General features: G+C 41.7%; 2 protein-coding genes across 2 annotated transcripts; one reads left to right on the top strand and one right to left on the bottom strand.

Moving 5' to 3' along the window:
• Positions 1–1,685: 1,685 nt before the first annotated feature.
• Positions 1,686–4,670, top strand: LOC102706833 (proline-rich receptor-like protein kinase PERK4). Its single transcript, XM_040521629.1, has 5 exons — positions 1,686–2,831; positions 2,942–3,028; positions 3,126–3,196; positions 3,603–4,001; positions 4,104–4,670. Exons 1-5 carry the CDS (start codon positions 1,934–1,936, stop codon positions 4,347–4,349), a joined length of 1,701 nt encoding a protein of 566 aa, XP_040377563.1. The 5' UTR covers positions 1,686–1,933; the 3' UTR covers positions 4,350–4,670.
• A 317-nt stretch (positions 4,671–4,987) lies between these two features.
• Positions 4,988–12,201, bottom strand: LOC102706554 (glucose-6-phosphate isomerase, cytosolic B). The gene is made up of 24 exons (XM_015835470.1): positions 12,058–12,201; positions 11,802–11,861; positions 11,561–11,637; positions 11,392–11,473; positions 11,244–11,291; positions 10,818–10,973; positions 10,646–10,742; positions 10,507–10,549; positions 9,995–10,062; positions 9,808–9,892; positions 9,682–9,730; positions 9,479–9,551; positions 9,350–9,410; positions 8,375–8,441; positions 8,188–8,244; positions 8,044–8,097; positions 7,829–7,957; positions 7,076–7,139; positions 6,898–6,971; positions 6,760–6,813; positions 6,574–6,642; positions 5,721–5,810; positions 5,439–5,546; positions 4,988–5,305 (listed from the first exon to the last, which is right to left on the bottom strand). The coding sequence occupies exons 2-24, from the start codon at positions 11,850–11,852 to the stop codon at positions 5,258–5,260; spliced, it is 1,704 nt and encodes a 567-aa protein (XP_015690956.1). The 5' UTR covers positions 11,853–11,861; positions 12,058–12,201; the 3' UTR covers positions 4,988–5,257.
• Between the last annotated feature and the right edge of the window lie 1,117 nt (positions 12,202–13,318).

Genomic DNA, 13,318 nt, shown 5'->3' with positions numbered 1-13,318 from the left:
TTTTCATTTGGATTAGCCTAAAATACCTAAAATTAAGTGATTTTAAATGCGTAAAATGAAATGATTTGCTTCTGTCTAGTGAGGGAGCTATAAAATTTTTAAATACGGAATTTTCTTCGGTTAGGCCGTTGCCATTGATCCATTTCAATAATATTTTCATAATTTTGTTTTGGTATAAGGGACACGGATTCGGTGACATTGTCACATGACATTCTGGGTGACATTAAGTCATTGACGTGTGGGACCCACGTGGATCTAGGCACATGTGAGTCCCGCACATTCTTCATTTTTTTTAAAGTGCATTTTTTATCAGGGGACAATATGAATATTATACCGTGTTTCATTAAAACACTAAGGGCCTATACAATATATCGGGCGTAGAAGTAGGCCAACACTTCTATTGGCAAATAGGAGGTTTCCAAATTCATGCCCAAGTGACTCAATGTCATTTTGCCTATGGGAAACCAGATCCTTTTCCAAAAGACTTGTTTTCAATCACATGACAGTAACTAACATTTTCCATCAATTTTGAACGACTCAAAATAGTGTTAGTGTTACACCATATTAGCTTTGTCACTCCCCTCATCCTCCTCCCATTTTCAAAAAGTCTGTTTTGAATGACTCAAATCGTGTTAAGATTTATGCATCTGAGTAAATTTATCACTTCCCCCCGGTCCCTCTCCAGCTCTCCCGTCTAATCCGCCACGTTCTTGCATCCCTACCATCAACCCTATCGACCACTCTCTTTCCTTATCACAAATCTTAAAGCACATCCTTAAAAGAATGTTAATAATTTTTATTCTAAAACTTTATATTGGATTCATCCAAAAAATATTAGTTATAAAAATCACACTCCTCTAAAGAAATCCAAAATTAAATAACTTATATTTAAATCACATATTTCTGCCACATGTTGGGCATAAAAATATGTTGAACAATCACCCCATAGGGGAGTAAATTCCATTGTAATTTTTAGGATTCCAAGAGAGTCAAATATTACAATTCTATTTAAAAATAATGATAAACTATTTAAAAACACAACTGCAAAATCCTATACGTAGATATGGGTATTCATTACCCACTTCATACTCATACCCCATGTCATTTGAACAAGATATGGGTAAAGAATAATTATCTATTGAAATTTTGTGTATAGGGAGTGTATTATTCATTTCATCCGATAAACTCACATCTAAAATTTTTAAACTAGCATTCACACTATAAAGTTTATTAGATTTGAATGAAATTTAGTGGAATGATTTATTATGTATAAGATTACCTTTGTGTAAATTTTGATCAACTCTATGCATGAGATTCACGTATGTCTTTTCTTTACCTATACCTATTGGGTAATACCTATTTAGTTTAGATGTTGATATTTTTTTAAATAAATAAGTATGAGTAAAATTAGTTACTAATGTGGATTACCCAATAACCTCTCACTGGCAGGTGGGCGACAATGGAACTGGCCGAGAGAGATGGGTCGCTGTGGGGGCTCTGACTAATCATCCCACATGGCAAGCGGATGTCCACGTTGGTATTCCTCCGACGACAAGGCTTTGACTGGTTGTCCTACGTGGCACGCGGGTGTCCACGGTGGCATTCCGCCGGCCTCACAAGTCAAAGTCACGGCCCGTGCGGATGAGGTAAACACCAACCACCCGACCAAGATCGCCCGCGCGGATGACGGAGGCGAAGCACCCAACCCTCTCGCCACCGGAGCTCCGCGTCCGCGCGCCACCCAAAATATGGGCCTCGCCGCCGTGCTCTGCCACCGGGCGGCGGCCGCGTGAAAACGACGGTGCCCTACTGATCGCCGCGCGCCTCAGGCCATGGCGGCGCGGCGGTGAGCGAAAACTACGGTATTGACGGCCTGCGAGACTGATCTGACATCGCGCACGGCGCACCGCGCAATTCTTTTTGGGTTGTCACCATGTCGAGCACTCCGCCGCCGAAGACCAGCCCTCCTCCCGCTACCGCTCCGCCGCCGCCTTCGCCGGCCTCGCCACCACCCTCCAGTTCGTCCTCCCCTGCGCCGTCGAGCTCCAGCGGAACTTCGCCTCCACCGACGCCGTGGAGTTCGCATGGCGGCGGCGCGGCTCCGCTTTCGCCGGCGAAGGTTCCCTCCCCACCGTCTCACTCCAAGGGCTCAGAGGACGTCGCCAGGTCGGCGCTGAATTACGCGCGCCGCCCCGGGTACAACGCCATGGTTGAGATCGTCTTCGCCGCCGTCGGGGCGGCGGCGCTCCTCGTGCTCCTCGTCGCCGCCTGCCTCTGCTGCTCGAGGAAGACGGCGCCGAGGAGGAGGAAGAAGAAGCCTCACATCCCCATACATTTCGACGCGGATACCTCCGGATCCAAAGGCAGCAGCGACACCAGCGGGCGGAAGCCGCAATGGCCGAGCGACCCCGGCGCCGCGCCGTCGACGAGCATGTTTGGCCCGCCGGGACCCGCCTGGCGCGTGCCGCCCGGAGACACGTCCTCCGGCGTCTACTCCGGCCAGCACGACGCGCTAGGGCTCAGCAAGGGGACATTCACCTACGAGCAGCTGGAGGCGGCGACGGGCAACTTCTCGGCGGCGAACCTTCTCGGGCAGGGCGGGTTCGGGTACGTGCACAAGGGGGTGCTCCCCGGCGGCAAGACGGTGGCCGTGAAGCAGCTCAAGTCCGGCAGCGGGCAGGGGGAGCGCGAGTTCCAGGCCGAGGTGGACATCATCAGCCGGGTGCACCACCGCCACCTCGTCTCCCTCGTCGGCTACTGCATCGTCGGCGCCCGCCGCGTGCTCGTCTACGAGTTCGTCCCCAACAAGACCCTCGAGTTCCACCTCCATGGTCAGCCTAGTCACTCTCACTCGTCTCACCATGCCATTGTTGACTCACTGCAAGATCAAAGAACATCCATTCTTGTTGCTTGAGAGCAAGAACTCACGTAGGTTGTGCAGGGGAAGGGTTGCCGGTGATGCCATGGCCGACGAGGCTGCGCATTGCGCTCGGGTCAGCGAAGGGGCTCGCCTACCTGCACGAAGACTGTGAGCATCACTAGACCATAGCTCATCAAGATTACTGTTTATCACAAGCTATGCTTCCTATGTCTGAATTGCTGCATTTTGGCATTTGACCATGAAGGCCAGCCTCGGATCATCCACCGCGACATCAAATCCGCCAACATCCTCCTCGACGACAACTTCGAAGCAATGGTACATTACTAATGCCACAGATCAGACCCAGTTTGTCTTTTGAACATACTAGCAAAAAAAACATGTGCTTTGCGATAGATAAATATGAATTATATGTATACGTTTTTTATATTGTTTGAAACAAATTAATTGTGAGGTTTTTAAAATAATTTGATCCTATAAATGTGTAATGTGTTTGCATAATAAATTTATGTTTTAGAAATAAAATAAGATAGAATCAATATGCTGGACTAATTTATAATATTAAGGTACATAAAGTAGTTGATAAAAAAATACAACAGTCCATGGTCTTCTTTGACAATAGTATAGATATTGTGGCAGGAATTTGTTCAATTTCTGCATAGTTTTAAATTTTTTTACTGCATTTCAAAATTGATCTGATGGCTTGTCATGGCTTGTCTTTCAGGTGGCGGATTTCGGGTTGGCAAAGCTGACGTCCGACAACAGCACGCACGTGTCGACGCGTGTGATGGGGACGTTCGGGTACCTGGCGCCGGAGTACGCGTCGAGCGGGAAGCTGACGGAGAAGTCGGACGTGTTCTCCTATGGCGTGATGCTGCTCGAGCTCGTGACGGGGCGGCGGCCCATCGACGCCAGCCACATCCACTCCGCCTTCGCGGAGGACGACAGCCTCGTCGAGTGGGCGCGGCCGGCCATGGCGCGCGCCCTGGCCGATGGCGACTACGGCGGCGTCGCCGACCCGAGGCTGGAGGGCAGCTACGACCCGGTGGAGATGGCGCGCGTCGTCGCCAGCGCCGCGGCGGCCGTCCGCCACACGGCAAAGAAACGGCCCAAGATGAGCCAGGTACGTACGTATCAACGATCATCATCGCCAGCGGCGTCGCGCCGCCGGCGCCTTCGCTGTCTGTAGCCGTGCAGAGCTCACCGGAGACGGCAATGGGTGCAGATCGTGAGGGCGCTGGAGGGGGACGTGTCGCTGGAGGACCTGAACGAGGGGATGCGGCCGGGGCAGAGCATGGTGTTCGGCACGGCGGAGCACGGGAGCAGCATCGGTGGGACTTCCGGGCTGTACACGTTCGACATGGACCGGGTCGTTCAGGAGGCCAAGGCGAGAGCGGAATTCGGCCGGCGAGCCGGCGGCGACGCGTCTTTCTCCGACGAGATGAGCGCCGGGAGCACACAACAGCGCTGAATTGCTGGGCGTTGTTGGCTCTGCCCCTCTGCAGATGGATCAAAGTCTTTTTTTAGTTGGAAAGGTTGGATTTGGATATATAAAGAGGAGGAAATGGCAAATGGACCAGTCATTTTTTTTAAAAAAAAGGGAAAGGTTGAATATAGAAAGAGGAGGGAATGGTTTGTTTGTACGAATGCACGAATGAATCTGCTTGCAGATTTTGAAGAGCAGCAGAATCCAATGGTATAGGGCGTTTTGTCTCAGGCTGTTCAAATGATTGACCAGATTGGGGTTATTGTATATTTCCTATTGGCAAAAGAAATTTTCCTTTTCCCAAAAGGCGGGAAAAAAGAAATGTTAAAACACATGAACACACCATCTTTTTTAAAAAAAGAAAATGTTGGAATGGTTGAGTGCAAAAACAAAATTTTAAAGTTGGATCAGAAATAAAGGCAAAAGGCAGAAAGTTTGAGTAAGCAAGCCTTCAGAATGCTTAAAATTTTATTTTAAAAAATAATTACTTTTAAAATTTGTTTGGATTTAGTACAGTACCACCATATTCGCATTACCGTACTCGGCAGTAACCGCGCCACGCGGTAACCATGTCAATTACAAGATTCTCCAAACAAAACGGGTAGAAAAGATACAAACAGCACTTCAAAGTTCAAGCCAAATACTCCGTATTTATTTAATGATAATTTCTTCTGCTGACACAACTTAATTTATTCCACAATAGTTTCCTTGCTTTTTACCTTTTTGTTCTGTTGGGAGTAAAGAAACACAAGGAAACCACAGAAGCACTGTAAACTGGCCGTAAGCCTGTAAGTCTGTAACAACTCAAAAAAGAACTCAAAACTTATTAACCTTGTTTAAATCAAGAAACTAGCTTGCCAAACATATCAGAATACGCAGCGTTGTATTGTTGATTATACTTTCGGCAGCGTTGTAGTGTTGAAAGGAATGGATGGCTCAACCTATGAAACAAATTAAACTTCAAATTAAACGCCTTAACGGTTCATGTGTATAAGTTGTCAAGAACACTTAGGGAACTGATTTGAGTTATAAAAGAGGAAGAATAAATTATGGTAAGCTGGCAAAAGGACGTACAGCAAGATATCGTGTCAGCAAACTTGCAGTGCTGCTGTTGAACCCCTGCACAGGCTTTCCTTCCACGCGGGATGCATGCAGAGATTTTCTCACTTGAGAAGCCAGAGACTGATAACAGAAATAGCACAGCTTAGTGTATTCAGCGATGAAAACAAGACCCAAACATATAACATATGGACAGTGGAAAGAAATTATGGAGCACATGCCAGATGGAACCAAAAACAACTAGACCTTCAAATAAATAAAAAGAAAATATATGTGTACAATAAGTTAAGCACTAACCTTGCCCAGTTCCACTCCCCACTGATCAAATGAGTTAATTCCCCATAGGAAACCCTGAACCGCTATCCGGTGCTCGTATATGGCTAAAAGCTGAAAAATAGACTTCATTAGTATTTAGTAAATCTACATAAAACAGTAACGCAATTTGGAATAAACCAATGATCATTCCATGTAATTTGGAGTCAACCAAAGACTCTTTCAAAGTACAAATGAATGAAAAATGATGTGTCGGGATTTAATAGCTGGCCCAGATCATGTAAATTATACACCTCATTGATTTGCAGTATGGCAAAAAAGACCATACCAACAACTGTCGCGTGACATGATTACAATCAAGAAAGAAAAATGACGAAGCAGGATAACTTTATTTGTTTGCTCGTATGTTGCAGGGTGAAGGGGGAGAGAGTACTAAATATCAGATGCACAAAGGCTTAAATTACCATAGGTCTTACAAGTACTCCCTAAGTTTCATATTGCAAGTATTTTTGGTTATGCCGAGATTCATCCATTGATCAAGATATATTGTTTATATATATGTCTAGATTTATTAGTATCTATATGAATCTATGTAAATGTTAGAAAGTCTTTACATTGTGAAATAGAGGTAGTAACTCTTACTGTTCTATCGATGCATTTCAGTTTCCTTTTTTTACCTATAAGATACTTTATTTAATATCAACCATACAAGAAACCAGCGTAGTAGTTTTTTTCTTGAAATCAGGCCTTTTCATGAAGAAGAGAACATTACATTTACAACAAGATCAGAAACCTATTGGTGTTTGGTGAAAAGAACTGACACAGTTTAGGATTGAACTTACAACTCCAAACAAGTGTCTGAATGCACTTTGCATACCTGTCCAATCTCATAAGCAGATAGTGAGGGCAGCAATATACTAAGTGATGGTCGGTTGCCCTGAAAAGTCTGTAACAAGCAAGATCGACCAAGAGAGGCACAAGAATGCCCTGTCAGAACTCAGCTACATATATAGCAGCACGAACAATGTATAGGGAAAAGTAGACAAGGCTTCACTGTTACCACCTTATGAGGGATAAGATGTTCAGGTACTTTCTCACTGTGCAGTTGCTCAGGAGTCTGAAAACATACAGTTAAACTACTGTCAGAAACAAAAAACAAAAGGAAGTCATGCGTGCACCCAAAATATGTTTAGCTATTTACCTTTCCATAGGCAAGTGCATCAGGCTGAGCAAAGAAATTGGACATCAATTCGTCATGATTGCTCACAATTTCCCCTGAAAAAGAGGCATAATGAGTGTTGAATGGGCAGTTGAAGAATCACAAGGTTAACATGCAACATGTGAAAATTTAAAAACAAAATAAAATTCCTGTACAATACCTTTCAAGTAAACAGGTTGCTGGCTTTTCACGACACCAATAAAATCACAAGGAATAACTCTTCCCTGGAAGTTTAAGTACAGGCATTGTCAACAAAGATGTATTCATAAGTTTCTTCATTAATTCTCCATTTCCCCTTTGCATTATTTAGAGAGTAAGAACTATGGATTCATTGTAAATTTGTAACTCAGACAAGCTAAAATATTTTGTTGAAAGTGACAACACAGATTGAAATCATGGTGCTTCATCATATAGAATAAATCAAGAAAAAGGCAAGACACCCGTTCTTTGTAACATGGTTGCCATTTGCACAATCCATTCATAATAATATGTTTAAGCGTATTGATGCAAAAGGACAATACATAATAAATGAAGCATATAACAATCAGGAAAGAGAAAAAGAAATGTTGCATGCTATCATGATATCATCAATAACTCTAAGCTACCCCCTCCAGTTTTTTATTCTAATCCATTGAATTTTGTATCTACATTCAAATTTTTTGGACAAGTATGCAAAATCATAAGTCATGCTTAAAGTGTTTTTAGTAATAAATCAAATCACAACAAAATAATTAATAATCATGCAATTTTTTTGAATAAGACGATTATCAAAGTAGACCTAAAAGTCAACAAAATCAAACAAAAAAACAGAGGTAGTCGTATCCATGCCATTGTCAAGCTATACATACTTTAGATGGTAAACAAATACGGTTTAAGTTCTAGATCATAACATTCTAGAAGTACTAATCATTACCTGATGGATTAATTGATAGAAGCTGTGTTGCCCATTGGTTCCAGGTTCACCAAAATCAATTTCACCAGTCTCAAAGGACAGTTGAACACCATCAATGGAGACACCCTTTCCATTACTCTCCATGCTAAGCTTTACAACATAACGAGCACATGTTATGACTAGAAATAACTCAAAGAGAGTGCCATGATCAAACTGGCTAAGAAGAAGTCAAGTACCTGCTGAATATGCGGTGCAAGTTTCTCAAGTGCTTGGGAGTAGGGTAATATTGCCTAAAAGCATATATATATTTATATTACAAATAGAGCACAAATGACGGCCTAATAATTGAAAGTACAATCAAACATAATAGCGTTTCTTACTCTAGCTGGATATCCGAGAAATGAGACATTCCACACACTCAGCAAACCAAGGAGTACCTATCCCGAAATGATAAGACACCGTTAGAAGGGTAGCGCTTGGCAACAATTAAAAAAAATTGAAAAAAAGCCACTTACAGGTATATTTTTGGTTGGCAACAATTAAAACAAATTGAAAAAAGCCACTTACAGGTATATTTTTCTCAAATGCAGATGTACGGAAGTGTTTGTCAATGCTGGCTGCACCCTCCAAAAATCTTCAAAAGAATACAACTATCAAGAGAGCACCATTTATCATATATTAGCAAATTTTAACCTCAAGGCCCTCCAATTCTGCTGGGCAAAAAGGGATGGACCTCAGGTCATATATTTCAGCGTCAGAAATTTCAGGACATCTCTCATGTAATAATGGTGGGCAAATGGGCAATAAGTGATATATATATATATATATATATAGTAAGTATTTGCTCATGTATGAAACAGTGCAAAACCGTAGTATAATGTAACAAAGTCTTTTTTAATACCTTGAAAATAGTTATAGTTATTAATACTTGGCTGTCGATATATATAGTAAGTATTTGCTCATGTATGAAACAGTGCAAAACCGTAGTATAATGTAACAGTCTTTTTTAATACCTTGAAAATAGTTATAGTTATTAATACTTGGCTGTCGATAAGTCTGCACTGTCATTAATATGCTATAAGCCTTTGTTTCTAATATCATTGTTTACTGCCAAAGTGCCATGGCATGTCTGCATGTGTATTCTAAACACAAAAAGGTCAAAGGAACACAAACTTATTTTATACTCACTCTGGTTTTGTCCTAAGTCAAACCTCTTCAACTTTGACCAAGTTTATAAAAAAATATAACATTTTCAACAGAAAATAAACATACTAAAAATATTTTCAGTGATAGTTTTAATGAAACTAATTTGGTTTTGTAGATGTTAGTATATTTTTATATAAACTTGGTCAAAATTGAAGAGGTTTGACTTAGGACAAACTCAAATTAACTTATAATATGAAATGGAGGGAGTAGTAGCTATATTGATCCTACATCACAGAATTCAAATTCCTACGGTCCTACCAGTCTTGTATTACATATTTGTAATTCAAAAGAAAGTAGACATTTAAGAATGTAACATAGGTTCATCAGATAGCATACTTCTGAACAATCGGAAAGCCATATTGAAGAGATAAGGGCAGGACACCAACAGCACTGCAAACTGCAACATTAGATTACAGTTAAACAAACATAAGGTAGGCGGTATTTTTTAATTGAAAAAATTCTCACCACTATAGCGGCCGCCAACCCAGTCCCAAAATGCAAAAGCATTTTTAGGGTCAATTCCAAATTTCTCTACAAGCTTCAAAACCAGAAAAATGTATATATGAAAATCCATCACATTGGAATAAACAGGCAATTGGAGTTTAGAATTTGGAAAAGAGATTAAATCAAATGGAATTTGAATGGAAAAATAAAGGCCGCAGAAGTACCTCAAGATTAGTACTGACAGCAATCATATGTTTCGCAACAGCATCAGGTCTGAATCAACAAATTTAGGATCAGTCACATGATAATGATGGGACGAGGGGCAAAGGTGTTATTGGTGCTAATATTACCCAAGAGAAGAGACGATCCACTCCTTGAGAGTTCGAGCATTTAACATTGTTTCAGCTGTTGTGAAGGTCTTTGAGACAACCACAACTGAAAATTTTTACACATCAATTAAAACCTCTTCAGATATTCACAACATCTGACAGAACACCTGAACAGAGTGAGTATGAAAGAGCAAAAGATGGTGATTACCAAGTGTTGTTTCAGGATCTAGATCCTTGATGCTTCGTGCAACATCAACAGGGTCGACATTTGCAAGACTACAAGATAACCAAAATTGCATATAAATTAATAGATGAAAAGCATCATGCATAGATGATAGGAAAATATGAAAACTGTATAGTAGAAAGGTAAAATATCATCCAGATTACTGTGAATTAAAGTACTCAGCATAGGACAAGACCGCTAAGAAAAGCATAGAAGGACAAGTTCTCATAGGAACCATGACTGATTTCACAAAATAAAAACTGCTGGAACAAATTGCTACAAATACAGAAAAGCAAAGGAATGCAATGACCCAGTAGAACAAACTACTGGAACAAATTGACAATCTAAATAAAGAAATCAAAGGGTGCCAACTTACATTCACATTAGTAGCATTTAATGTAGAAATTATATACTAAAGAAATATGCACTTTGCAAATCATAGAATTGCTGTTGGACTGCACATTACAAGTGAAAACATGCCCCCAATACACACTTACAATCTTAACTGTCGCCCTTTGGCAGACTCTGCAGCTTCTGGATCTGAAAATTAGCAATATTTTCAGGGTTTGCTAGATCATGATTTTCAACAACAATCTCAGTCAGGTGAACCTCAGAATAAATCGTATAGAAGTTCACCTGTCTGGAGGGCAGCATGTACAAACAAAGGACCAAGAAAGCTACCACCTATACCAACCGACACAACATTTGTCAATGCTTTACCGGTTACCCCAACCTACAATTTAAGTAGCAGTGATCAATCTTCAGTGTTTGAAAACATTTACTGAGTTTGAGAAAATCTTCGACTTACCCATGATCCGCTCCTAAAAGTTTCTGAAAACTGCTTGATTTTATCTTTTACACCCCAAACTTCAGGAACCACATTGACCCCATCACTTTTTATTACTTCATCTCTTGGAGCTCTTAGAGCTACATGAAGCACAGATCTGTTCTCTGTGCTATTTATCTAAGAAAACAAATCAAGTATGTTAGAAATGCATTACAGCAACTTCAAACAATTTATATGGAATGGAAGCTCAAAAGTAGTCCAAACATTAATACTAAATTACGCATCAGAGCTCAGAACAAACAGTAAAGATTTTTCCTACGGAATTACATGCCAGCTAAATATGTGTAGCCAGAGTTCATGGCAAAGCACTCTCTTTACATATGATGAAGCTACAGAATAAACATCCCCTAAGAAAACTGAACATCTTTTGTAGATCATGATGCTTACCTTGTCACCTCTGAACATCTTCTCGATCTTCTCCTTGAGGTTTGCAGCCTACAGTAAATTGGACAGATCCTAGATTACTAAGCAGGAGGGTGAACCCCACCATATAAAATGTTACCAAAAAAACCACATTATAGCAAACAGGTGTTACCTCAGCCAATTTGAACAGCTTATCCATGGTCTCAACAGTCGCACGCTGCCTCGAGTAATCCAGAAATATGCCTTCATACTCACTGTCAAGTGTCAACCAACAAGCACCTGAGCAACCAAAGCAGAAACCCACACATGCAACAGCAGAAAAAAAAAATTCCAATCCTTACGCTGTCATTGCTGTGCAGCGCTCAGCATCATGCATCAGATCGCGCAGGTGCGTTTTCTGAATCGCCCCAACGTGCGCCTGCTCCCCCGGCGTGCGTGGCGAAACACGAAATCATAATCAACATACCGATCTAATCGAACCACATATCTTACAAAAAAAAAAAACCCCGCGGCAATGCGAGCACTAAAACAAAATCGGCGCGCCTCGCGCGCGCAAATAGAGCCATCAATCAGCTCACGCACCTGGAGGCCCCTCCACTGCTCGGTGTCGCAGATGAGCGCCGACGACGCCATGGCTCCTACCTGCTAACACAATCACGAAACCAACCAAATCATCAGCCGCAAAACGCATCTACCTCCACCCGAAAAACCAGAACCAAATCCCACCGAACATCTATCCACCCACCAGATCGAACGGAATCAGGAGGAGAAACCAGATGCAATCGCGAACAAACAGTAGAAAAAAATTCGGGGGACGAGGAATGAATCGGGATTATACCGCGGGGGCGCGACGAGGCGATTGATCAGTGGACGAGGAAGCGGATCCGCGCTTCGCTTCTCCGCCTATTATTATTTTTATTTCTGATTATCGATTTGGTTTCTTCTGCCGTGTGTTCCGTCTCCGTGGGCTGAAAATAGTGGGCGAGGTCCCCCTTACATGTAGGCTCGCTCCTCCTCTCCCCGCCCTTGAATTGGGATACGGTGGACCGGTGGGGCGATGGGGACGGGGGCCCACGTGAGCGGCAGAAAAAAGCGCAGGCGGCAGATGTGCTACTGTTGCTTGGAGAGGGTGCAGCCTGGTCCAGGTCCACCTAGGACGAGGAGGCGACCGCAAACCGGCGACGATGAAACGGCGGCGCTTGGGACGAAAAGTGATCTTGAAGATAACAATAATTCAGAAGAAATAATGCATATTAGAGTTCTTCCAATGGGGCCTGTGTAGTTCTAAAAAAGTTTCAGGCTCATCCGGTGTATCATATAGTTAAAAATAATTAATTTCACAGTTTGAAAGGAATTTACGATACAGACCTTTTAAGTCTAATTAATTAATTCTTAGCTATAACTGTCGGAGTAACTTACATATACTAATGATGAATTAATTAGGTTTAAAAAATATGTTTTATTGTTCCCTGACACAGTATATAATTAGTTTATCAATTAGTCGTTAAAATAGTTTTCCGATATCCGATCAAATATTTAACGTGATATTTACCCTAACAATTTTAGCAAACTAAACAAGCCTTTACAATTATTCCACTGGGATGTGAAACTGACCTTTGATACGGCATCATCAGCTTCATAATTGTTCCGTGTTGACAGAGCAAGTTAATCTACAAAGGGATGGTCTGGAGTTTGATGGACATATCATACTAACTTTAGGTAATCAAACTTGACTACTTAATTTACTAGCAAGAAATGAGTTGAAAAATAATATATAGATGAGCAGATCAAGAGAATTTGGCTACTAAAACAACATGCCAACACTCAACAGGTTACTTGAATTAAAATGAACATCTATATCATGAACACGAAGCCAAAATTCTCAAATGAATCTGGTTATAATTGAATAAACAAACGGGTTGCATGTCGGCAACAAAATATGACAAAGCTAAGTAGCTAACACTGTTCTCTTGAGTTTGAACCGATCAATGAAATTAAGAATTTCACTTAGCAGGCAATTGGCAAGTAAAAAAATTGACCAACATCTTCAGAGTTCTTAACCGACATCAATAAAATGTTGAGTTTGAACCGAGAAATCA

The sequence above is a fragment of the Oryza brachyantha genome, chromosome 3, assembly GCF_000231095.2.
Source record: "Oryza brachyantha chromosome 3, ObraRS2, whole genome shotgun sequence".
In the NCBI taxonomy this organism is placed as follows: Eukaryota; Viridiplantae; Streptophyta; class Magnoliopsida; order Poales; family Poaceae; genus Oryza; species Oryza brachyantha.
The sequence above is the reverse complement of the archived record's forward strand: the minus strand, read 5'-3'. Positions and strand labels throughout refer to the sequence as shown.

What these genes read in the sequence shown, in the direction of transcription:
- LOC102706833 (XM_040521629.1), top strand. Translation starts at nt 1,934, where the DNA reads ATGTCGAGCACTCCGCCGCCGAAGACCAGCCCTCCTCCCGCTACCGCT. An exon ending in CGCCTACCTGCACGAAGACT is followed by an intron (nt 3,029 to 3,125) that starts GTGAGCATCACT and finishes TTGACCATGAAG; the next exon opens with GCCAGCCTCGGATCATCCAC. An exon ending in AACGGCCCAAGATGAGCCAG is followed by an intron (nt 4,002 to 4,103) that starts GTACGTACGTAT and finishes CAATGGGTGCAG; the next exon opens with ATCGTGAGGGCGCTGGAGGG.
- LOC102706554 (XM_015835470.1), bottom strand. Translation starts at nt 11,852, where the DNA reads ATGGCGTCGTCGGCGCTCATCTGCGACACCGAGCAGTGGAGGGGCCTC. An exon ending in CATTTGAGAAAAATATACCT is followed by an intron (nt 8,245 to 8,374) that starts GTAAGTGGCTTT and finishes ATTTCGGGATAG; the next exon opens with GTACTCCTTGGTTTGCTGAG. An exon ending in TTCTCGGATATCCAGCTAGA is followed by an intron (nt 8,098 to 8,187) that starts GTAAGAAACGCT and finishes ATATGCTTTTAG; the next exon opens with GCAATATTACCCTACTCCCA.